At 36.6% G+C, this 25,838-nt stretch overlaps 1 protein-coding gene across 4 annotated transcripts in view; it reads right to left on the bottom strand.

Annotated features, from left to right (window-relative positions):
* The window catches only part of Cep290 (centrosomal protein 290), a 77,671-nt gene that overhangs the window by 16,477 nt on the left and 35,356 nt on the right, over nt 1–25,838 (bottom strand). For all 4 annotated transcript variants that reach the window (XM_050135469.1, XM_050135470.1, XM_050135467.1 and 1 more), the window contains exons 26-43: nt 22,785–22,896; nt 21,216–21,421; nt 20,184–20,335; nt 18,237–18,348; nt 16,697–17,152; nt 15,365–15,529; nt 13,717–13,824; nt 13,375–13,509; nt 12,502–12,768; nt 11,808–11,915; nt 10,998–11,197; nt 8,755–8,968; nt 7,625–7,762; nt 5,610–5,831; nt 5,052–5,174; nt 2,881–3,026; nt 2,413–2,568; nt 690–813 (exon numbers count right to left, since the gene is read on the bottom strand). In XM_050135469.1, the coding sequence (XP_049991426.1) occupies nt 690–813; nt 2,413–2,568; nt 2,881–3,026; nt 5,052–5,174; nt 5,610–5,831; nt 7,625–7,762; nt 8,755–8,968; nt 10,998–11,197; nt 11,808–11,915; nt 12,502–12,768; nt 13,375–13,509; nt 13,717–13,824; nt 15,365–15,529; nt 16,697–17,152; nt 18,237–18,348; nt 20,184–20,335; nt 21,216–21,421; nt 22,785–22,896 (3,144 nt within the window). The remainder of the gene's footprint in view (nt 1–689; nt 814–2,412; nt 2,569–2,880; nt 3,027–5,051; nt 5,175–5,609; nt 5,832–7,624; nt 7,763–8,754; nt 8,969–10,997; nt 11,198–11,807; nt 11,916–12,501; nt 12,769–13,374; nt 13,510–13,716; nt 13,825–15,364; nt 15,530–16,696; nt 17,153–18,236; nt 18,349–20,183; nt 20,336–21,215; nt 21,422–22,784; nt 22,897–25,838) is intronic.

The following is a 25,838-nucleotide window of genomic DNA, read 5'->3' as shown; positions in this document are numbered from 1 at the left end:
TTGGATTTTCATTTTCACAAAATTATTAATTTTCTTTCCTTTAGGAACTGATATATTTTCATAATTCAAGTTAAAAAAAATCCGTGAAGCTGACCTAATTTTGCTTGATTTACTATTTGGTATTGTCTCCATACTTAATTCAGTGGGATCAACAACAGTTATGAAATACCACAAAATATCTGTAGATAGCCAATGATGTAACTCATCAGAGACATTTATTTCTTCTCAGTTTTGGTTCTCAGTATGGTTATATAGCATTTTGTCTTAGCTTAGCTTTGCTTGTATTTTTTGTATTTGTGAACATTAATACTAGTGGTGGAACCCAGATGGACCACATTGGAGAAGAAATGGGCATGCAGCACACTTGCTAACCATCACTTACCAAATATGACACACAGCAGCGTCTCTCTCTCTCTCTCTGTGTAATGAAGGTTTAGACAAAGCGTAAGGATTTAAGATAACCTCTGTTCCATCAGTTTAGACAAAGCACAAGGATTTAAGATAACCTCTGTTCCATCAGCGAGGGTTAAAGAGATGGTTCAGCATTAGTTGGTAAAAGGGGATGTGTTGTGTCAGCATTAATGAGGAGGAGCTAATGTTTCTATTCAGATGATGAATGTAATTGCCCTTTTATGCCTCATTTAACACTGGGGAGGTGGAGGGGGCGGGGAAGGAAGATGTATACTTACCAAAGACTGAGGATATGCATCCTTTGAAAGCTGTTTTTCTAAAGTACGAAGTTTTTCTTGAAGATATTTATTTTGTAAATGTAAGTCTTCCACAACAGAATCTCGTGGAAGAGCTTGGTGGGTCCTGTGAACAACAATCAGACGATTATAGAAACTCACTTTTTCTCAAATATATTATATTATGATACAGAAAATAAATATGTGTGTGTGTGTGTATAAATACTATAACTTAAAATTTTCAAATTTCCAAAGTTCACAAGAAATAAATTAGGATCATAATTTATATTAAAAAATAATCCAACAATCTAAAATGGTTGAAAGACACTTAAGAAAATGTTCAACATCCTGAGTCATCAGAGAAATGCAAATAAAAACAACTCTGAGATTCCATCTTACACCTGTAAGAATGGCAAAGATCAAAAACAACAATGACAACTTATGCTGGAGAGGTTGTGGGGAAAAGGGAACACTTCTGCATTGCTGGTGGGAATGCAAGCTGGTACAGCCCCTTTGGATGTCCATGTGGCGATTTCTCAGAAAATTAGGAAACAACCTTCCTCAAGACCCAGTAATACCACTTTTGGGTATATATCCAGAGGATGCTCAATCGTGTCACAAGGACATGTGCTCAACTATGTTCATAGCAGCATTGTTTGTCATAGCCAGAACCTGGAAACAACCTAAATGCCCCTCAACCAAAGAATGGATAAGGAAAATGTGGTACATTTACACAATGGAGTACTACACAGCAGAAAAAAATAATGGCAGCTTGAATTTTTCAGGAAAATGAATGGAGCTAGAAAACATCATTTTGAGTGAGGTAACACAGACACAGAAAGACAATTATCACATGTACTCACTCATAAGTGGTTTCTAAACATAAAGCAAAGAAAGCCAGCCTACAAACCACAATCCCCAGAGAACTTAGACAACAATGCAGACACTGAGAGACTTACATAGATCTAATCTACAAGGGAAGTAGAAAGTAGAAAAAGGTAAGATCTCCTGAGTAAATTGGGAGCATGGAGACACCTGAACATTTTAAAGTGCATTGGTTTACATGGAGTTATGCAGAAGAGCTAAAACACCCACTATCTTGAAAACATTACATAATAATTACATACCATGTATTTCGTTCTCAGAAAGCTTCAGGACCCAATAAAGTTCTAAAGTTTTCAGTATATGTTGTCATGTCAAGTCCAAACTTAACTGGCTGGTTACAAGACCCATTTTACTCTGGCACAAACTAATCTGTGAAACCTTGTTGTCCAGGATGTTTCCCCTCTTAACAAATAAATGCATACATAATGTGAGGACAATAAAATTCAATCTTATTTCTATATCTTTACTAAGATTTTGTCTAAGTCATATCCTTTCTCTCTTTAATATATGAATTTAATAAATAAAACTCAGATGTTCAAACTTCTTAAATTTGGAGACAAAATTCCCTTGCTTCTCTTTTCTGTCTGCCTCGTGCCTGCTTAGGTACATGTGTTTTGCAGCCAAAGAATAGACTATAAGGATTTAACTAAAGTCCAGTTCTATCCAAATAACAATGTTGAGAAACACTGGGAGGATCACAGCAATAGCACGGGAAGCTCCAGAGAGGAATGGTAAAGGTAGGTTGCCTATGCGTACTGGAAGCAATACATTTCTATTCCCACGTGTACGAGCCAGCACCTCCTCGACAGCGCAGGCTCTCTAACTGCACGCAATGGATTACCTCATGTGTAGCAAGTCATTCTCTAACTCCACATTTCTCTTTTTTAACTCTTCCAGCTCTTTCTCCGACTCCAAGGCTCGCACTCCTAAAACCTGATCAACAGTCATGCCTGTTGTCTTCAGTTTCTTCTGCAATGTAAGTTTCTCTTTATCAGCTCTGTAGAATTTAGTAAGGAACAATAAGAATGGATCTTTTGCAATTTCTGTTTGGTTTATTAAATCGTAGTTCAGTCATCATCGATTTCATATGCAGTAAGTGAACCATTCTGCAGTTGGTATGAACTTATATGACAATCATAGATAATTCATTCATAGTTAAAATACATTAGACCACATTTTTAAAGGCAATAAAATGTGAACCATAAATAACCTAAACTAGCAAACATGCCATTTATCAAATAAAATAAACGACATGATTTCAGGATAAAAATGTACACAGTATTAGTTTTATAATGAAATTTAAACTCACTTGGCAAAAAGCTCCTTCAGAGTACTCAGCTGCTTCGCTAGACTGTGGACTTCCCCTTCTTTCTCTTTTAGTTTGCCGCGCATTCCCTCTACTTTGGTTTGCCACTTTTTACCTTCTTCCCACCTAATTAATTCTTCTCTAGCACTCTGTAAACAGCAACAAATGGGTTATAAAACTGCTGGTGTTACTTTTAGTCTCATTTTAAATGCCAATCCACATTTTGAACTATGCTTTCAAGTTAATATATAAATAGTTCATTCTGTTTCATAAATTCTAGAACCATTAAGTATGGCAAACTATTTGAAAAAAGGCCTTCAATTTAAGCAGGCTTTGTGCATTACTTGACAGGTAAGTCTTAGGGAAGATCTGAACTAAGTCCAATAACCTTAAAAAGTCAAATGAAAATTCACATACATGGTTTACTTAAGGAAGCTTCTAAAAATAATTCTATGTGAATGACCACTTCAATAGTATCGCAATTTCCTAATACTGTAGCACTCTGGTCTAAATGCACATTACTTTACCATCCAATATGTATTTACTTAGTGCTGCCCATGGGCCTGCTGTATTCTAGATATGAAGAGGAAAAAAATGTGTAAACCAGATATAAAGGCTAAGGTTTGCAAATCTTACAATTTTTATTTGTGGAACAAACTTGAGTGGTGGCAATATACATAATAAAAAGTTATAAATATACTGAGTAAGTTAATTGGTGATACGTGCTATTAAAAAATAGAAAAAGGCAGGCTGTAGGGTCTTATAGGAGTAAGCTCTCTGGTAACAGTGATGGTAGTGGTATGGTTGCTAGTATTACAATAAAAGGTACAAAAGAAAGCCATGTGATACACAACAATCCCATGTTCTGAACAAGTCCTCCCGGGAGTTTACATAGTTAAAACAGTTCTCACAATTGTATTGACCAAGAATTTAATTCCATTTTACCATATGAACACCAAAATTTTTTATGTTTTCCTTATACCTTGAATTTAGTAAGAATACAATTGCCCTTTAAAATAAAGCTTAGGCATTATTTTTCTGAAAATACTACCAACAATTGCTCACCATACTGGAAATCAAATTATGAGCGGCAATACAATTTAGATAATTTGAACTGTAATTGGAACACATTTTTACAAAATATACATCAGAGTCTATTAGAGCTCTGAACTCACAATAATGCTACATAAGGCCCAAATACACGGCTACCTTATTTTTCTAGTATACATGTTTATATATGAATAATTATCATGCTCATTCTTTTATAAATTATTTTTACACTTTTTACCAATTTCATTTAGTACATTTATAACATTATTGAAATTATAGAAGCTTATGTTGACTTTAAATTTCATTTAGACTAATATGGTAAATATTATAAAACATAATGTTTATTATAAATGGGATGTCATGTCTAAAAAAATATATTTAAGCTATGTGAACAAAAAAGCAAGAATGAACTGGAACTAAGAATTGGAACAGAAAATTGAAACAAAGGAGAACTAGAAGGAATTAGAACTTAGGAGAAAATTAGAAAACAGAAAATAGAATAATAAGAGCATGACCAGAATAGCACATGCATGAATTTCTCCCATACCCTCAGAGAGAGGAACCTTAAGTTCAGTTTCACTGTGCTGTGGGGTTTTCTACAAACCCTGGGAGCAGCCTTGAGAGCTGGTCTTTCAGCCTACCAATACCCTTCAATATGCTTTCTCCAAATTAGTTTCTAACCTTATTTATTCAAGTCAGCTTATAAGTATCCTTTTGAAATTACAAGTCATTTCCTGATATTTATTTTTACTGTATTCAGAGAGTAATCTGACTTCCAGAAATATAAATAATCTCTGGGAGAATGAAGTAAGTGATTCACAGCGTGTAAGGGATCCCTTCACTAGGACTGAGCAATGAGATGAGCAGATGGGGAGCATGGTAAACTCACGAGCTACAGGATGTGAGAGACACAGACAGTATTCCGGTATCAGGAAACGACATGGAGGTGCACTAGAGGTGAGTCCTCAAGGGCAGTGAACTCTTCTAAAGGTCAGAAAGCTGCCTTAGACATCTCAGCTTTATTCAGTACCATAAACAGTGTGTCTCCGACTATTAGAGTAAATCCTGTTCATCAATAAATGCTCCATTTAGTGTAAAACTATTAATGAGAGCATTCCACATACCTTCTCCTTCACTGGTTTTAGGTCGACGTCATCCATCTTTCTTTCCAGTTGGCTTTCAAGTTTTTTAACTTTTTTTTGAAGTTCATCAATTAAACTTTGCTTATTATCTAGCAGAGGTTTGCTCTGAAAACATTAAGATATAACTTTAGATGACAAATATCAAAGGACACATTCAACATTCTAATTATAGAAATTTTGTGAGGCTAACATTAATCACGTTTTCTACATGATTCTGAGTATCAGTATAACATGAAAGCTACCACTGTACATGGCCTGCTACAGACAAATAATACAACAGAGATCACTCAAAGAACTAATCAAAGAGCTGGGTGGTGGTAGCACACACATTTAAACCCAGAACTTGGGAGGCAGAGGCCAGTGGATCTCCAAGTTTCAGGCCGGCCTTGTCTACAGAGTGAGTTCCAGGACAGTCAGGGCTACACAAAGAAACCCTATCTCAAAAACAAACAAACAACAAAACAAAAACAAAACAACAAAAGTTTTTAAAATGAGTAAGAATCACGCCTTATACATTATCTGAATTAAATACAGTATTACCTGTAGCCCACTGGACAGTCTTTTAATCTGTCTTCTCAGTTCGTCATTTTCTTGATCAATTCCATCTTTCTCTCTAAGGATTTTATTATAAGCTTTTTGCTTTTTTTGCAGTTCATTATTTAAATCATTTAAGTTGTCAGCTAGAGAATTTTCTTTGTTTTTACTTGTTTTAAGAGCTTCTTTTAATTTTAAAAGATTTTCATTTAAATCTTCAATTTGTGCCTAATAAGAGATAAAATCATTATTCACAAATCTTCCTCAAGTATTAAAGATAAAGCAACAAAAACCTGAAGTTATACTACTAATATGCATTAGAAACACAAGTCCACTATAGATCTTTAAAATACAGCACACAGGGGAAAATTAGAAACTGCAGATATTTCCCTCATTCCTGCCAAATGAAACAAGTTCACTGAGAGAACAAAAGGAGACAATTCAACACAAATAATTTTCAACAAACAGTTGAAACAAAACTTTATTGCAAAATGTTTCATTATAAAATAATAAAAAAACAATACTTTCCAACATACACAACAATGCTTTACAGATTCTAAAACATACGATTTGCATAACCTAGATCTCTGACTTCAACACTTTGTGAACTACTTTGTCGGTCTGAGACAGTAGCTACGACTGTAAACACAGGAATTCTTAGCTGATCTGAATCAAGACAGTGGCCAAAACATGCTATTAGTTGTTCTGGAATGGCTTATTCAACTAAGTGTGTAAGTGGGTTGCTTTTTCTTTGTTTTTGTTTTCTTGAGACAAAGTTTCTCTGTGTAGCCCTGGCTGTCCTGAACTTTCTCTGTACACCTGGTTAACCTTGAACTGACAGAGATCCACCTGCCTATGTGGGCCACCACCAGCCAGTATGTGTTTTATTGGATAAATGATTAAGGTCAAATAGTATTATTAGCAATAGTAATTAATGTTATTATAATGTGTTTAAAAGAAAATTATATTGTGGAGAAAGTTTTGAAAAATGGATATGAAAAGATGAAAAACTCAGGAGCAGCCTTTCATATGAATAGGCGAATACTAAAACAGTAATATAGAAAACTAAAACAGTAAAGGACTCTTCCTTTTTATACATTTATTTAGTTAACAGATTTTTTTTATGATCACTACATATAAGTCATATATGGAAAAAATCAGAAGTAAATAAAACTAAATAAAATGAAAGCAATTAGATTTTTAATTTTATCACAATATATATGAAATTTTCTGTAAAGAATCTTTTTGGGGAAAAACAAATTGAGAGTTATTATGAATATAAGAGTAATTAAGGAAAAAGTTTAAATCACTAGGCTTACTGGCTAGATAAGAAAATAATAAAGTAAGTTGTTAAAAATTAATTTACTAGCTGGGTGGTGGTGAAACATGCCATTAAACCCAAAACTTAAGAGGCAGAGGCAGGCAGATCTCTGTGAGCCTGGTCTGGTCTATTAGAGCTAGTTCCAGGACTGGCTCTAAAGCTACAGGAAAACCCTCTTTCAAAAAAAGAAAAATTAGTTTACTTGAAGGAAAGGCTTCAGAGCTGATATCTCTATAGCTAAGATGACATCATACTGGTGGGGTGGCAGTTATGGAAAAAGCTAGGTATGCTTGGTATATCTACCCATCTCTTGTCTTCTCAATTTTGTTGTGAACCTGAAATTATCCCAACAAAACAGTCTTAAAAGAATTCTGAGGGCTGGAAGTTAGGTCAGTGGTGGAGTGTTTGTCCATGCTGGACCTGAATCCCAGTAATACTTGAGATGTACTAAAAATGCTTTAAAATTTTCTAAATAAAACGTCTCTTAAATGAGTTCTGTTTCTTCAATGGGTTCTATTAGTAAGCATAACTCACAGTAGTCCATCTTTTTCAAAACCCCCAGATAATAGTCAATATCTGAGTAACACAAGAATATACTGCTTAAAACTGTGTGTGTATCTGTCTAATTAGCCAACAGTTCAAAATCATCCTCGGAACTGACTCCGTATCTGGCCATACTAATCCATGCGCTGATACTCACCTTTAGCTCTCTCGTATGTCGATCAACAACCTGCTGCACGTTGAGATTTGCCTCTTTCTGAGAAGTTACGGCAATAATACGTTCTTCAGCCGCAGCTGTCATTTCGGCCCGGAGTTCCAACAGGGCTCGACTAAGTGCCTAAAAATTACAATATACAAACATTTTTCCTGGAAAATTAACAATGTATATGAGCAAAATAAAATGCAAAATAAGCAGTATTACTTTCGACTACTTTTCTATTAAATGCAAAATCCTATGTAATTTTAAGTATGGCCCACGCCTATGATCTCATCAGCACCAAGGTGCTGAGGCAGAGGAGTACAGTGAGCTTGAGGACAGCTTACACCTAGGGGGTTCTAGGCCAGCCTGGTTACAGAGTGAGACCTGTCTCAACAAACAAATGAGAGATTAACAAAATGAATTTGATTAAATATAACTCACAAACTCTGGAACGTTTTCAACTGAATTTCCATTGTAATTTTTTCAGTTCTTCAGAAATAGTTCAAAACCCTGACAATTATTTTCAGAAGCAATCTTTATGCCAAGCAACTCATATTATAAAAGAAAGAATATTTTGTTTGAAATTTTCCAAGTTTATACACTAGCAATAAATTCTTCACTTAGAAAAACATCACATTATGTATCCATTCATGTGAAATTACTGAATTTAGGCAGCTAAATAATGTTATAAGACATTGTTTAAAATATTTGCCCATAAAATTTATGAATTAAGGTGGGGAAAATGTAGCATCTTCTAACCCACTTATCAAGTATGAGATAAATAAAAACAAAACAGCCAAGCGACTACTCCATATTAAATCTCTATCCACAAAGTCACTGTGGCCAACTTCTTAAATCCTTCTTCCTTTATACCATCCCAGCCCCTAAATTGTTCAAAATTGTTCCAGCTAAATAAAAACCCAACGGAAAATGAGAATGTAATTCAGCAAATCACCAGGCATAAAAAGATAAATTGAACTTTATCTGCATTTTAACATAGCACTACCATTGCAGAGCCATGCAAAAGTGCCGTCCTTTGAAGGCATGAGATAAAGTGTCACTGTAACAGCTATGCGAGCATCCTTTACACATCTCTAGGCCTTTCTCCTGAGAGGACAGCTGCCACTTACCTTTTGTTGCTTCTCCTTCAAGGCCAATTGGCTCTTTAGCCTGTCCACTAGATTTTTCATTGTGGTTGTGGGGGCTCTTGAGTTTGCTTCTTTCTGAGCCTGGAGTTCAGACTTCAAACTGTGAGCCTCCTTCTGTGCTTGGACAAGAGCACGCCTTAAGTCCTCCACTTCTGCCTGCGCTTTCTTCACCTCCCCTGCATGGTTCTCCTGGAGCCTGAGAGAAACAACCATGTGTATTTACCAGACTGGGTATTGCAAGTAATATTTTAATTGTAAAAAACCAAAACAACTGGGCTGGAGAGATGGCTCAGAGGTTAAGAGCATTGCCTGTTCTTCCAAAGGTCCTGAGTTCAATTCCCAGCAACCACATGGTGGCTCACAACCATCTGTAATGGGGTCTGGTGCCCTCTTCTGGCCTGCAGGCATACACACAGACAGAATATTGTATACATAATAAATAAATAAATATTTTAAAAAAAACAAAACAAAACAACTTTACAAAGCCATGACTACTAGTACTTTATATGGTAAAAGACTATAAATGCAAGTTATTTCAGAAACTGTATCATTTTTCGCATTTAGAAGTTAGATGTAAAAGCCTAAGTAATTTTTAGTATGGCATGGTGGTTTATGACTATGATCTCAGCACTAAGGCAGATGAAGCAGAAGATTATGGTGGAGCTTGTGGATAGCTTACACCATCCATTTCTAGGTCACTCTGTCTCAACAAAGAAATGAAAAAGGATTATAAAAAATGTAATTTTATAACCTAGTACATGGCTTAAATACAAAAAAATAAATTCAATAGAATGAGAAAACCTAAGACAAAAGCAACACAATATACTATTTTAAAGAAAATAAAAAAATAATCTCAAGTGGTAACTACTTACATATTCACAAACGTGATAACTTTGGGAGGTGTTGAAAGAGCAGAACAAACTCCATTTGAGAAAGAACTCCATTTTAGACAGGACCTAACTATGGGGGTGAGTGCAGCCCAGCAAGGTCATAAACATTCCCAAGAAACTGTGCCTGCTCTGGTCAAAGTGACCCACCAGGGTGTCCAAACAACATCTGCTTGGTTTAAACATCTTTGAACCAGTTTTGACTGTGTTGAAATTTCCCTATACCCCAAACAATGAATTCAAAAGTTGTACACTTTTTACCCAATCCCGAAACACCAAGGCTTGTGCCACCCTGTTTTCCCTTTAAAAACCCATTACCCTGAGAGCTTGGCGCCATTTTTCCCCCACCCTCTGTGGCAGCGTGCTGGATTATGGTTCAAGTTAGCTAACTTGTAATCAACAAACCCCAGTGTGTTTGCATTGGATACCAGCTCTGTGGGGTTCCCGTGACACGGGCATAACTGTGTCTTGGGTCCAAGAGTAAACAGTCAAAGTTCTAACAGGCCATCAGAAAGGAAATAGAATCATAAGCGGGTCAACATTCTCACTTTCATCAGATATGAGTTCAGGCCCAGAGAGATGGTTCTATGATTAGGAACTGAACAACCTATACCAATTTTAGGTTTAAAGGTCTATTTATAAAAAAAAAAAAAAAAAAAAAAAAAAAAAAAAAATGGCTAGCTAATGATTACAATCTTTTTTTAAATTTTTGGTTTTTCGAGACAGGTTTCTCTGTGTATCCCTGGCTAATTATCCTGGAACTAACTCCATAGACCAGGCTGGCCTTGAAGTCACAGAGGTCTGCCTGCTTCTGCCTCCTGAGTGCTGGGATTAAAGGTGTGCACCACCAATTAAATTACAATATTTAATATGTAGGATGTTGTGAACATTCTGACACTATAGTTTTTGATATCTTTATTTAACAAACACTTATTGAGCCTCTGTTTTATCACATACTGTTAGATGTTTAAACAAAAGCAATTTATATGTGAGCTTCTAGTTGTCAAGCTACACTTGTACATAGGACCTCAGGGACTTCATTCATCTCAGCACTCTGAGGGAGCCCAAGGAAACACTGCCATTTTCATTTATAGAGGATGAAGTGGACAGTGGAAGTGTTAAAAATAAGACTCTAGAGAAGAAAATAAATTGGCTTCTGAGTAAGACTGACTACAACCTGTGATTGTCTCATGTCCACCCACCGCATCCTGTAAAGCAATGAGCTGCAGAGTCCTGTGGACAAAATGACGCACACGAATGTCTCGCGACAATGCTCACACAGGCTTCAACACAGACTTACTGCCATTTGCTCATTTTTAAAAGATTTCTAAGATTTACCGTAATTTGATGTTTTCAAATTCTCTGACTTTTAACTCAGTAATTTCTTTTTGTCTTTCCAAATCTTTTGATACTTTCTTTAGTTTGGTAAGAAGTGAGGCCAGAGAGTCCTCTTGTTCTGCTACTGTCTGCTCCATCTCGGCCAGACGGGTAAAATGCCTGTTGGTCGGTACTGGACCAGGAGACTGGTTTAGTAAATCCTATGAGATATGAAAGGGTTAGTAACGAGTAAGTGTGATCTGAGACTATGCATGACTCATCCTATACATTTCTTCATGAACAATGCAGTCTACAATCTGAGAGGAAAAGAAAGACCAGGAAGACAGGATATAGACTGTACTCTTTGTATGCCCTGTGTTTTAGCCAGCATGTAGGTGCAGTGGAGGGTTATGACAATGAATTAATGAGGTAAGGCTTGAGGAGCTTAAAGCTGTGGGTTAAGAGAATCAGGGCCACTTTCAACACATAAAGAACAGATTGATTGATGGGGGCAAGTAGGAGGTTAATTCAAAAGTTGGAAAATAAATACAAATTAATTTATGGATGGATTTGAAAAAAAAGAGTAGACTCATAACATAGGAGGCTTTCAGTCTATGGCAAGGGACAGAAATATGGTTCTATAAGCACTGAAAATTACTGAGGTTTGGGTTAAAAAACTGATCATGTTTTCATGCTCAGAGATGCTTCTCATACGATTATTTTGTCAACTCAAAGGTAGGTGTGTTCTCCTGTGAGATATGAGGAGGTAAATTTTAAATTATATGATCTCACATCTCAATAAAGGATAGAACAACGTTCTCAGAACCTTACCTGGGCTGTCTGCTTGAATTTATTGAGTGAATTCTCAGCCTGTAGTTCTAATTTATGATGAAGGACATGAAGGTCTTCCTCATGCTTCTTAACAATTTCTCTTTGCTCCTGTTTCACAGGAAGTTAAGCCGTACTGTAAATTATGACTGAAATACATTCATGTTCTCAGTTAATTTTTACTCTTCCAAAACCTCAGAAAAGATATAATCTCTTCATGCATATGTATATTCGGCCAATATAAATCTCTGCTAGCATGCGCTCATGCTGACCACCCAAGTCTTACAATTTATTCTTAACATTAAAATAATATGCATCCGTCACCTTTAATTTGTTTCTTGGAACATTTTAAATTACTAGATCTCTCCTACTGTTCCAGAGAATTATATCTCCACAGACCACCCCTGTGGAGTATTGCTAACCTTACTGTTTCAATTTTCACTCATAAATCCACCTCACATTTTCTAAACCAGCCATGTCTCCATAGCAAAGACTCTCGTTTACCTCGGTCCACAAGAGGAAGAAGATGCACGTACACAAACTGCCAGTTTTACTGACAGATGTGTAATCCAATCATGTGAAAACAACAAGTCCTAAACAGCATCATCTAAAAGCAAAAATGAACTACCACATTGAGAAATATTTTGTGGCGTTTGAATGAAATACACGATAAGAAAAACAGCAGCATAACAAATACCTCTCTGGCTTTTTCCAGAAGATGTTGGTATTTCTTCAGGACTTCTTCCTTTTGATTTAACCTTGCCTGCATGTTAGCAATGGTCTGTTGGGCGATTTTCATTGTGTGCTGAGATTTTGGTTCCAGCTCTTTTCTGTCAAGCTCAGCTATAAGTTTCTCTCGATCGGTTGTGGCAGGCAATCGGAGCCTCAGTTCATTGATTACTTTGTCTCTTGAAAGAATATTTTGCTCTGCCAACCGTAAAGCAGATTCTTTTTCTTGTAGCTTCTATAGTAAAGTCATAATAAATTATTACATTTCAGCTTGTCCTTTGAAATGCTTCAGATGAATTTTAGCCACATACAGGCAAGCAAGTAGTCTCGCTTCATGTTTCACGTATGATAACAGTCGTTTGATAATAAAATTCTATTTAGTACATTTCTTTGCAACAGTTCATTTATTTACATATTTATTTTAATTTACTTAAGATTATCACTTGTTAAAAACATTCAGTGTGTTGCCGGGCAGTGGTGGCGCACGCCTTTAATCCCAGCACTCGGGAGGCAGAGTCAGGCGGATGTCTGTAAGTTCGAGGCCAGCCTGGTCTACAAGAGCTAGTGCCAGGACAGGCTCCAAAGCTACAGAGAAACCCTGTCTCGAAAAACCAAAAAAAAAAAAAAAAAAAAAAATACATTCAGTGTCCCCCAAAGTAGAATGCAGTAAACAAATGAGTGGTAAATTCATGTAAACTGCATGGACTATTCATTATCAGCTATTAGAAATAGTATATAAGAATAAAAAAGTGGAATTAGCAAGAAATCCACCATTTTATACTTTATTGACATTAGTAAATATTTAGAAAATTCCAATCAAAATACAAAATCTTCAAATTACCTCTTCTAATGACTTGCAAGTTGCTTGTGTTTTAAGAATTGTTCGAATATTTTCCTTAATTTTCCTTAGAGCAATTTCAAGTTGGTTTGGAAGGGGCAAGCTGGGGTCTGGCATTGATCCTGTAGCCTCTTCAAACTATTGAGAAATAATATGTTTTAAAAACAGCATTACAGTACTGAGGAAACAATATTATATCTTATAAATGTATGAAAAAATCATGAACTAAATTTAACTTGTCTTTAAACAAAGAAACTCAGGACAGTTCACATAAAGCATACATCCTACAGTTAAAAAGCTATCTAATTCAGAGAAACATCAAACATAATTAGTCATTTTTGATACCTTTTGTGCGGCACTGAGTATTTCATTTTGCTGTCGGTCAAAGATGTCTAGTTGGCGCTCCAGCTCAACCTCTCTTTGATCCCAAGCCATCTGTCTTTCTTCGTGAAACTGAAAGAGACATTTATTTGTGTTAGGCGCATACACAGTGACATTGAGCATTAACAGGCGGATACGCATTTTCTCACTTAACCCTCAGCTTTGCTGTCACTACTTGCACTCTTGTTATATGGGAAAAGACACAAACTTAGGAGGTCATTCCTAAAATCACAGGGGCAGGCAGATGTAAAGTCAGAATTTCAATCTAGTCATGAGTCCATCCATCCATCCCCCAATGAAACATATTTTCAAAGTACTATTTGGGGCAATGCAAGCATAGCAATAAACACAATCTAGTCCCTGTCACCAAAGAACTTACATCCCAGGAAGTAAGAAACAAGCAATAACAAACAAATAGGTAAGACAAGAGAGGATGGCAAACATTGTTTAGAAAATGAAAGCAAGCCCTCCCATGGCACAATTTCCTAGTCAATACCAAGGAGCCTTTGCAGTTCACTGGCAAGAAAAGGTATGTGAGTGACAATCTTCAGACAGTGAAAGCATGAGCATAAGTAGCTAGGATACAGAAGAAGAAAGACTAAGCACACAGAACACAATGACTGTGGCGAGGGTGTGTTTTATAAATATCATCGTCTAGCCATTAAGCATCTACTTTTTCTACCCCACGCTGTGTTCTAAATCAACAATGACAACATGCAGAAACCTGACTGAAGGAGTCAAATAACTAACATCAAAAGAAACATTAACTTACCAACTAAGCTTGCTGACATACTGTTTTTAAGTTTATAAAGAATGTCCCCAGCTAGGACCCTGGGCAGTGGAGGAGAGTGTGCCTGAACTGATCTTGTCCCACAATCAGACTGATGACTATCTTGAATATCACCATAGAACCTTCCTCCGACGACAGATGGAGATGAAGACTGAGACCCACACGGGAGCACTGGACTGAGCTCCCCAAATCCAGTTGAAGAACAGGAGGAAGAATATGAGCAAGAAAGTCAGGCCCACAAGGGGTTGGTCCACCCACTGAGACAGTGTGCCTGATCTAATGGGAGCTCACCAAAGCCAGCTTAACTGGGACTGAACGAGCATGGGATCAGACTGGACCCTCTTAATGTGGCTGACAATTGGGGCAGACTGAGAAGCCAATGATAATGGCACCGGGATGTGTCTCTACTGCACGTACTGGCTTTTTGGGATCCTAGTCTATTTGGATGCACACCTTCCTGAGTCTTGAAGGAGTGGGGAGGGCCTTGAACTTCCCACATGGCAGGGTACCCTGCCCTCTCTTAGGACTGAAGGGGGAGAGGGGAGCGGGAGGGAAATGGGAGGAGGGGAAGAAGTGGAAATTTTGAATGGTATTATTTATAAAGCAATAAAAAAAGATTTAAAGTTCTTGTCAAAAAAAATAAAATAAAATAAAGACTTCCATTACAACTAAATCAATTTTCATGTTTGGAGTTTAAGAAGCAAGAAGTAGATTATTTTGTTACTCAATATAACAGGAACTATATTTTATCACAATAATACAGTTAAAAGGTAATGATCTGACGTTTAAAGTCTTAAAAAGAACAGAAATAGAAAACGAAACCTTGCTCTGCTGAACGATTTCTTCCTCGAGACTGTTGATGGTCTGCTCATATTCAGAGATGATATTATTCAAGTATTTGATTTCTTCTTTACCCTTGACTAGTTCTCTGTTTAGTTTAAGTTCCTGAAGGCGAAGCTCTTCTATTTTGACATGCCAATTGATTACCTAAATTATATATGAACATAAATGCTAGGTAACTAGTCATGATATTACTTGAAATTAATGGCAAACTATACTATGACAAAGGAAGTCAGTCTGTAGCCAAGACACACAGCAAAGTTAGTGAGAATTTCCAAAGATTATTCTAAAGTAAGTACAACATTAAAATAAAATATTCTTCAAATTATTTTCAAATGAAGAAACAGAAATGAGTAACATTTGTGTTCAGTTTCATTCATGGCATTGACTGTAGTCAGCACTGACTCACTGGTGATACTGTTCAAATTAGACATCCTACCCTTGTCTACTGTGACAGCCACTGACAACTCATTCATGCTCCAGAGGACAGTTTCACACTCTTGCTCACAGGAGAGGTGCTGGGCAAGCTCAGTTGATAACAAAATGAAAACAAAAACATAAGCATAGGACAAGGATTTGATGGGAAGAAGTGGTCGGGGCGGGGAAAATGATGGAAGAGGAGGATACAATAAAGTAGACAGATATCAGAATCTATTATATATACATATAAAATTGTCAAAGAACAAATTTTGAGAACTCTGTCCAATAAATGAAATTTTAAAAAATTCTAAATATTTCTAGCACAGAGAATAGGGTTTTTCCCAAATAATGATAAAAATTAATCCTTAAAAAATAAATGTGGAGGCCTGGAGAGATGACTCAGAGGTTAAGAGCACTGGATGCTGAGATCAATTCCCAGCAACCACATGGTGGCTCACAACCATCTATATTGAGATCTGGTGCCTTCCGACCTCTAAGTATACATACAGGCAGAACACTATATATAATAAATAGATAAATTAAAAAAATAAAATAAATGTGGAAATCTATGAAAACTGCAAGTATTCACAAGGAATATCTACAAGTAAAAACATAGAAAAACAAATAATTTAAATAAATATTTGTTCAGAGTAGAAATCAACTGATAACTACGAAATCACTTAAATTATTATACTTAAAATTTATTAGAACTTTTTAGAATATTTAAAGTATTTTGGTAATAAGCCTTGCTCAGGAAAGTCCCAATCCTAAATTTATAAACTCTAGCTAATTACAATGCGCATTTTAAATGCACATTGGACATGTCTCACACAGCTACAGATCACACCAACGTCACTACATAACAGGAATACTGAATTTCAGTTCAAGTTTTACCTTTTGGGCTCCCCTGGCATCCTTTAAAGTGCTTATCAATTCTTCCAAGCCTTTTAATTTTAATTCCATCTCCAGTGTTTTGTTTTCCATATTCCTGTGCTCTTGTTGAGAACTTTTCATTTCCTGCATTATCTTCAGTTTGTCATTTTGCAGCTGAATCATGGTTTTGGAGAACTTTTCTTGCTGGGCCAGGGGTAAGGCACCACTGAACTGTCTTCGCAGAGACTGAATAGTTTGGCGCAGGTGTTTTGCTCTGTTTCTGCCTTCCAGGCGAGCGTAGTAGAGGGTCTGCTCTTTCTCATCCAGTTTCTGCTCTAGGCGCAAATTGTAGGCCTCCATCTTCTGGAGTTTAGATGTAACTGACTCCAACTTACCAAAAGTAGTGGCCTCACTAATCTGAAGAGCGACAACATGTTGGTGCAGTTTGGCAATTAGCGCCTTTTCATCAGATTGTGCCTAATGAAAAAATACATATTTATAGTAAATGTCAGGGGTTTTGCCAATAAACACACCATGGGTTCAGTAACGGTTTACTAATAAAAATTTAAAACACTGTTGCACATGAGTTTTTTTAAAAAAACAATTTTACTTTAACACAATAGTTAAAAACTATATATATCCAGGATGAAACACACTCAAAATTCTAATTAAATGATAGTTGTTTGTAGTAGTGTCTTCCCTTTAGTTCACAGATAACAGCACAACTCTGATAGATATGTGTACACACACACATATGTGGGGGTGTATTGGTTTTTTTTTTGAGACAGGGTTTCTTTGCAGCTTTGGAGCCTGTCCTGGAACTAGCTCTTGTAGACCAGGCTAGCCTTGAACTCACAGAGATCTGCCTGTCTCTGCCTCCCAAGTACTGGGATTAAAGGTGTGCATCACCACCATCTGGCCATATATATTTCACTCCTCTAAGAACTATAGAACATGGGGTTATATTAAAAGCCACAGATATGTACAAGAGAAAATACAGTCAGTAAAGACTCATTAATTATTTCTCCTTTGTATGTTAACTGTGACTGGCAGCTGTCAAATGAATCTATAGGTATTTGAAATAAAATATGTTTTCTAGTTTTCTAGTGGTGATGGATGCATTTAATCTTAGCACTTGGTAGGCAGAGGCAGGAGGATCTCTGTGAGTTCGAGGTCAGTCTGGTCTATAGAGCTAGTTCCAGGATAGTCAGGACAGCTACACAGAGAAATCCTATCTCAAAACCAGAATGATAGAAAGAGGAAGGGAGGGATGGAGAGAGAGAAGATTGAGAAAAGAAGGGAGGGAAGGAAAGAGGAAGAAAGAGGAAGGAAGGAAGGAAGGAAGGAAGGAAGGAAGGAAGGAAGGAAGGAAGGAAGGAAGGAAGGAAGGAAAGGGGGTTGGAAAAAAGGGAAGAAGGAAAAAAAGAAGGTTTCTAAAGTCCCAACTAACAGGAACAGGTTTCTATTGCTGCAACTAGTCCTGCTTAGCATGCCAGGCTCCATCAGAGTCTGAGGTGAGCTTAGCAAGCAGACTAAACAGAGGAGGCAGCACAATATGCACCTGGTAGTCCAGAAGCTGCATTCTGAGGGATTCCACTTCCTTTTCCCTGGACTGTTGCTGCGTATTCAAAAACTCAACTTGTCTTTTGGCAATATCAGAAATCTCTCTCAGTCTAGAAAGTGACAAAATATTTAAGGAACAGTTCAGCAAACACCAAAAGTCCCAATTTTGAGACATCATTCTAGAAATGCAATTGGTCTATGATATCTCTTCTTTGCACCAAGTCCAAAGAGTTCAAGGGTCTCTTGAACTATTTCATGAAACCTAACTCCATAAAGGATCAAAAAGTGATCTATGAAAGCATCCCCTACTCTGGGAAGTCCATTACCTGTGGTACAGAAGAATATACACATTTGGAAAGATAATGCCATCTGTTAAGTGAAACTGAGACAATGACCTATGTCACTTTCCAAAAGCAGGTGGTCAGAAAACACTCGCCCCCACACATTCTCCCAAAGATACTTTTTATTATATTTAGGAAATGGTAGGTCAACCCAAACAGGCTAACCTGTTGCAACTGTACAGTTAAGAATTAATGTAAAATCCATTTTCACTTTTGCATATTATATGCTTCGAACACAGAACCTTATACTTGAAAGTTATGTTATATGGAAAGTGTGACTGGTTTATTTTGATTTAGCAACTAGCTGAAAAACAAAAAGAAACAAATTATACATTTGCACAAATTTCCCTTATGATTTCTGTAACAAAGCCAAATGAAAATGCCTTTTTATTTTGAGGTGGATTAATTTGAGATAAGTGGGACGGACATATACATGGTTTCCTAATACAGATTGGAAAGCCTCTGTAACTGGTGGTTAATAAAATATAATGAAATGAATGCATCTTACAAGGTAAGGTTTATGAGAAGAGACAAAGTCAGTCATAATGGGAAGAATTAAAAGTGACCAATTTTCCCAAGAACTCTGAAGAAATAGTTATAATTTTATAAGCACACACACACACAATTCTAAAAGTTCTTTGTGTTTGACACATAAATTCAGTGCTCCCCATGGATTACCCATGAAAGAAGCCCCTGACTAGAAAGTGAGTGCATAGCATACATTTAGTACTCTAAAATAACTGGGCATATTTCCTACTGCCAAATGAAAAAAACTTTTACCTAAGTGTTAGTAGGCAAGAGTCCATGAATTGATGTCTAATGTCTTACACAATGCCTACCACACAGCTAGTTTCTAAGAAATGTTAATTAAATCAAAATACAAATGTTGTAGCATGATTAATAAAAACCCAGAAACAGATATTGGGGTTCAACTGAAGGTCAGAAAAGCAAAACAGCCAGCCACTGGCTCTTACCTAGGCTTTAGACTGAAATCCTGCCTCCAGGGATCTCAGAATAAGAGTGTGTGAGAGCTGTCTCCTCCCATCTTATAGTCCTCTCTAGGGCTGGGATTAAAGGTGTGCACCACTACCACCCAGTTTCTATGGCAAACCAGATGATTACTGAGATTAAAGGTGTGTGCCACCACTGCCTGTTCTGTAAGGCTAACCAGTGGGGCTGTTTTACACTCTGAACTTCAGGCAAGGTTCATTTATTAAAATACAAATGAAATATCACTACAGTATGTTTACATCAACCTTATAAAAAGGTAAAAAATTCTTTTCTTTTAAAAGTTAGTAAAATAAATATTAAGTGACCCCTGTTCTTCCCTCTCTGCTTCCCCCGAAAAGCAGGCGACATGAGTAAGAAGTGGACCATACATGGTTTCTGTTCTGCTTTGGTGCCTTCTACAGCTGCATCCCTACATTTCAGGTGAGTGGGGCAAACTCTGAGAGGTCATTTCCTCTCCAGTGCTATGTCATGGGGTCTTAATCCTCTTCTTAAAAACAAAGTGAGTATGGAAATTGTCCCATCTGCCTATCATCAGTCCTCCTAAAGGCAGATCAATAGACACATCAAATGACTGAACTGTTGTGTGCACTTACTTAGACACTTCAACTTTGAGCTCCACCTCCTTCTTCTCTAACTCGAGAATGCGCTGTCTATCAGCATCGCTCACGGCCTTGCTCACACTGTCAGCTAGTTCGTCTCTCAGCATCTGCTCCACCTTCTGGGCATCCAGGTTGATTTTGGTAAGCTGTGGGAAAGTGACAATACATTATCCTCAGAACTATTTTATCTTTAAATTCTGCTTTACCTTACACTGGGACTGCAACCCAGAGCCCGTGTGAACTAAGCATGCCAATGAACTACAGCCCCAGCCTAGACACACAACATCTAGACTTCTGAGTACTATGGCTTCTTTACTTTCCCTTAGTTCAGAAACTAAAGAAAGAATCAAGAACACATTATAAAAAAGATGTAGTAATACTCCAATTCTATCATAAGCTATTTATTTTAGGAAATCACTAAGAATTTTTAAACTATAAACAAAGTACTTACAAAGAGTTAAAATTTTATAAATTTTAAAAATAATTATATAAACTTGTATTAATATTTATGGCTTAAAATAAAAATAATACTTATGTTTTGAAAAATATATCAACCTAAGAGAACATCTGTAAGGTGTTCTTTAATCATAAATTGAATATTTGCAGATTGCTTATTTAGACCAATTAAAAATCTTTAATAACCTCCTATTAAAGTTTTTGAAGAGTTTTTTTTAACTATTTTTCTTCTTACTATAGTCTTACTTCCAAACTCATTCTGGAATATAAAAGATAATGAGTAATTTTTAAATGAAGAGATGGGTTTGGAAGACAATTTGCTTTTTAAAGAAACAACATCCTTCTGTTCATGAAAACTAGTACCATGACATTGGCGAGAAAGAATCTGGGTATAGAAATAAGTGGTTGAATCTAAAGCAATTCATATTTTAAAATAATTGTCTCTCTACCCATTACATGAAATGCAAATGCTGCACACACATGCAGTCTTAGAGTACAAAGTTCTCAGAAATCCAGTATCTACTATCACTAATCTTTGTTGTCTGGTTACATGATAAAAGTTGTACAAACCTCAGTGAATTTGGTTTCCAATTCAAAATTCCGTTCTTCCATGTGTTTTACTGAGGTCCTCAGGTGTTCATACATTTTCTGACAGTGTTCAGCTCTCTGCCTTTCATTTAATTCCTTCATCTCCAACACAGTGATTTTTTTGGAAATAGAAACAATGTCACTATTTGTCATTGATTTTCTTGCTTTATCCATGTTTGATTCCTTTCCTGTATGTTACAATACATCACACAGAAGATAATTCAGAAGAGGTATTAAAAAAGTAGTACAGTCTGTAGCAGGAAATGAACTTTTGAATTGAGACATATCTGCATTCTTCCCTTTATTTACTTATTCCTAACTGTCTGATGCCTATTCTCCTTTTCTTTCTAGATTAAATCTCTCCATTAATCAATCAAATGACAATAAAAACTGTATGCTGTGGGATAATCTTTTTGTGCACTGTGAATATCTGTTTCTGTTAAAGTACCTTCTGATTGGTTTATTAAAGAGCTGAACAGCCAATAGCTAGGCAGAAGAGATAGGCAGGACATCCAGGGTAAGAGAGGAACTCTGGGAGGAATCTGATGCACAAGAAATTCACTATCCAGACATGGAGGAAGCTGGATGTAAGGTACTGAGGAGCAGTAACAAGCCACATAGCAGAATGTAGATTAATAGAGACAGGATCATCTAAATTTTAAGAGATAGTTAGGAATAAGCCAAAGTTAAGGCGGAGCTTTCATACTTAATAAGAGGTCTCCGTGTCATTATTTGGGAGTTGGCAGTCCAAAGAAAGTCCAACTCCAAGTATAAGGTTACTGAGACACCAATGTGAAGGTCAGTGCAGAGCTGGCAGAGGTCAGAAGGTTGTCATAAGTTGGAAATGAACCACTTGCTATGGGAAGAATGCTAACTGCACTGGGGCAATAGAGGGTAACAGTGTCACTTTGGACATGTAAGTGCAATGACATGATTTTTACCATTATCAAACACCATGCTCAAAAGTAAGTCAGATATAAATGAAGGTAATCTTTGTATCATTCTAAATAATAGCAAAATAAAAAAAATTAACACTTTAAACATAAGCACTCAAATAATAGGATATTGCATGAATTTTTATAAAACAAATGATTAAAATATAGAAATATTTTGAATTTCTACTAAATTTGATATATAACAAATAATGGTTATTATTTAAAGTACATAAAAATATAACAATATATTACTGCAATAAAAATTCTCAAATTTTCTTTGATATATTGTGGTGAACTTTTCATTTAAAGGTATCAAATAATATACAAGATATAAACATTGCACTCAAAAAACACATATTTCAAAATTATCACTAGGTTTTAATTGCTAAAATAATTAAAAAATAACTAGTGTTTAATCACAAATTAATATATGATTTTACTAGGAAAAAAAACTCACATGAGACCTTTACACCAAGCACCAGGATATTATTTATAATCAGTATACTACACTGTAGGATACAGTTCATGCCCATATTTTACTACAGAAAAGGAATTTTCAGTACAAACAATCACTCTTAGGCATGGATCACTAGGTCCTCTCTGTGTTAAGACTTACCTAATTTAGTTTCTTGTTCCCAGGCTTGTTCAATGGTGTGCAGCTTCTCCTTTGTAATCTCCAGCTCTTTACTTATGGCGTCCATTTGTTCTTTTAAAGATGCATTTTCACACTGCATAAGAGACAGACATTACAGATGACTACAGTGCAAGGGTGTCACATACGCGACACAGCTTCGACCTTATGCATTATCTATCTCTTAACACTCACAATTTTTAATTGAAATTTTTAAGATTTATTTTTAAAAGATGCAGATAAAAATCACACTGAAATTAAGCAAATTCAAAATTCTTTTTACAAATTATAATTTCTCACACAACACAAATAATAAACTCTAGTATATAATACATCTGGCTCTATACTTCCATGTATTAGCCTTTGCCACTAAAGACACCTATTCATTTTAACCAATATGGAACACTGAGGGGCTTCATAACTTTCACAAACTACTGTTTTTTTGCCTCATTCACACAAGCACTCAGGCACACATCCCTAGTACATCATCTGTGACAGGTGCTAGGTGTTAACAGTAAAAAGAAAAAGCACAAATCCCACATTCCACAGGCTTCTCCATTTATGGTCTGTGTGTATGTGAGTGTGGTAGAATCTTCTTTGCTAGTTCTTCTTGTTGCTGTGGTAAAACGGCCTATCACAAAAACAATTTAGGGGTTAGCTTATTTAAGGGGTATAATCCCAGGTTTCCATCTACCATTAAGGGAATTCAAGGCAGGAACTTCAAACAGCTAGTCCTATCACATCTGGTCAAGAACACAAGTAAGTTCATGTATGATTGCTTGCTGGTTCTCAGCTTGACTTCTCCACTCTTACACAGAGCAGAAACCCCCTTCACAGTGGGCTATGTATTTTCATATTGATAATGTTAGTTAAAACAATCCCCCCACAAACATGCCCAGAGTCCAGCCCAACATTAATAATCCTTCATTGAGACGTATTCATATGCCCTAAATTCCAAAATCTAAATTCCAAGGCTCCTAATTTTGCTTACTGTTAGGTCTTCAAACACCCAATCTTTTCCTAATTCCATTTTCCTTCTCTGAGCTTTTAAACCCTTGTCTTGCTTTAAAGCCTCCCTAATGCTGAGACCTTCGTGTTGACCACCGACCATAGAGTTATTTTCATTGCTACTCCATAGCTGTAGTTTGCTGCTGTTATGAGTGTAGACATCTGTGTTTTCCAATGTCACAGGTCACCCCTGAGAAAGAGTTGTTTGATACCAGTAGCAAACCAGAGGCTTAGAATCACTGCCTTAGAGCAAGAACTATCATAAGGTAAACAGAGAGAGATTTTGACTTTTTGCCAATCAAGTGATTCTAATCATGGAAGTGAGTAACATGATTACAGTATGCGCAGCTATCATTTTAGAGGCAGCAAGGAGGGTTTACGACTGGAGATGGCAATGTGTGTAATGGCTGCAACAAAACAAGGTGAAGAGAAAAACCAAGACAGTGCCATCAGCAATAGAAGAGCATAAAAGATGTGATGATAATGTTAAAATTATAAACGAATCGCAGAAAGAACAGGAGACAAAGGGAACTACTAAGGATTCTTGCTCACTCTCACTCTCAGGTTCATTTGACTGTCTGTTTGAGACAGGATCTGTAGATAGTCTAGGCCGATGCGGGCCTCAGGGTCCAACTGTTTCTAACTCCCAAGTTCTGGGCAGCTGTGGAAACCTGACCACGACCACGAAAGGTGGGATCTGCACTCAAGTCCTTAGCGGGCAGCAGGCACTCTGGTACTGTGCTTTCCCCCAGCCTAGGTAAATCCATATCTCATATACAAACACCAATTTTGAGGAACAATTTAAAAATGTTCTTTGGGAAAACAGAAGAATTAAGCTAAAAGTCACTGAAGGCAAACAATATGCCTCAACAAGTAAAAGTTCTTATTGTGCAAGTCTGGCAATCTGTGTTCCATCCCCAGAACCTACCATGAACTGACTCCTAAAAATTATCTTACCTAAACACACATGTAAACACATACACACACACAAATAATAACAATAGCAAATAAAATTTAAAAAGCTGTTTATTGAAGACTAATGATGGAGCTGACACGTTCAGTTCTTGCCTGAGTTTTGAGTATTAGCAAAACAAAATAAGGAAAGAAACAGCTCGCTGGTAGCTAACTGCAGATTTCTTGAGAGCTTTGCTAATACCGGAGACATAGAACAAGGACATGGAGAATGGGGAAAGGAAATTATTACCACATCTAAATAGAATTATCTTTAAACAGTAACAAAATTATCTCTGGTCTTCAGCAAAAACAGTAAAAAGTAAATGGACTCGACTATTTCTAGGTAGTATTAATACATAATGACTCAAGCTATTTTTCATAAGTCATCAGAGACATAATGTTTCATTTACTCAGTGTGTTCCCCTATGTAAGGATGACATTCTGAGCTCCCCAAATTATTTCCTATTCCATGCTTGTGGAGGATCTTAAAGACATACACCTCTACTTCTACTGAGAAGCCTGTAGATGCCTGGACCTTTATTTCTCCAGAGAATGATAAAAGTGGGAAATGTAGAGAGCTGGGAGGAAAGAGCGCGGACTGTAACTGTCAGTAACTCCAGTTACAGAGGATCCAATAACCTCTTCTGGTCTCTGCAGGCACAGCAAGTATGTGATGCACATACACACATACAATCAAGCTAGAGAATGTCATACACATGCAAACACACACAAACAAACACACACACACACACACTCCACCGAGGAAATAAAGATTATAAAGCAGAATAATGAAAAGTCAGGACTATATACACAAATGAAACTTATGACCTTCCAGCACTATAGTCTCTGTGTGTGATGTGTGTGTATAGGCACACATGTAATGGAACATATGTGTTGAGATCTAGGAACAACTTTTGCAAGTCTGTTCTTGCCATTCACTCTGACAAAAGCAGGGCATTTCCTCATTGTTTCTGCCTCTGTGCTGTATAATTCTGACTAGTTGGCCACAGGCTTCCAGACAAGGTCATTTCCCTCTCTCTGTCTCCGTGTGGCTGTAGGAGTGATGCTATTATGGGT

Source organism: Alexandromys fortis, unplaced genomic scaffold (genome assembly GCF_014885135.2).
Source record: "Alexandromys fortis isolate MF-2015 unplaced genomic scaffold, M_Fortis_MF-2015_v1.1 scaffold_24, whole genome shotgun sequence".
Lineage (NCBI taxonomy): Eukaryota > Metazoa > Chordata > Mammalia > Rodentia > Cricetidae > Alexandromys > Alexandromys fortis.
The sequence above is the reverse complement of the archived record's forward strand: the minus strand, read 5'-3'. Positions and strand labels throughout refer to the sequence as shown.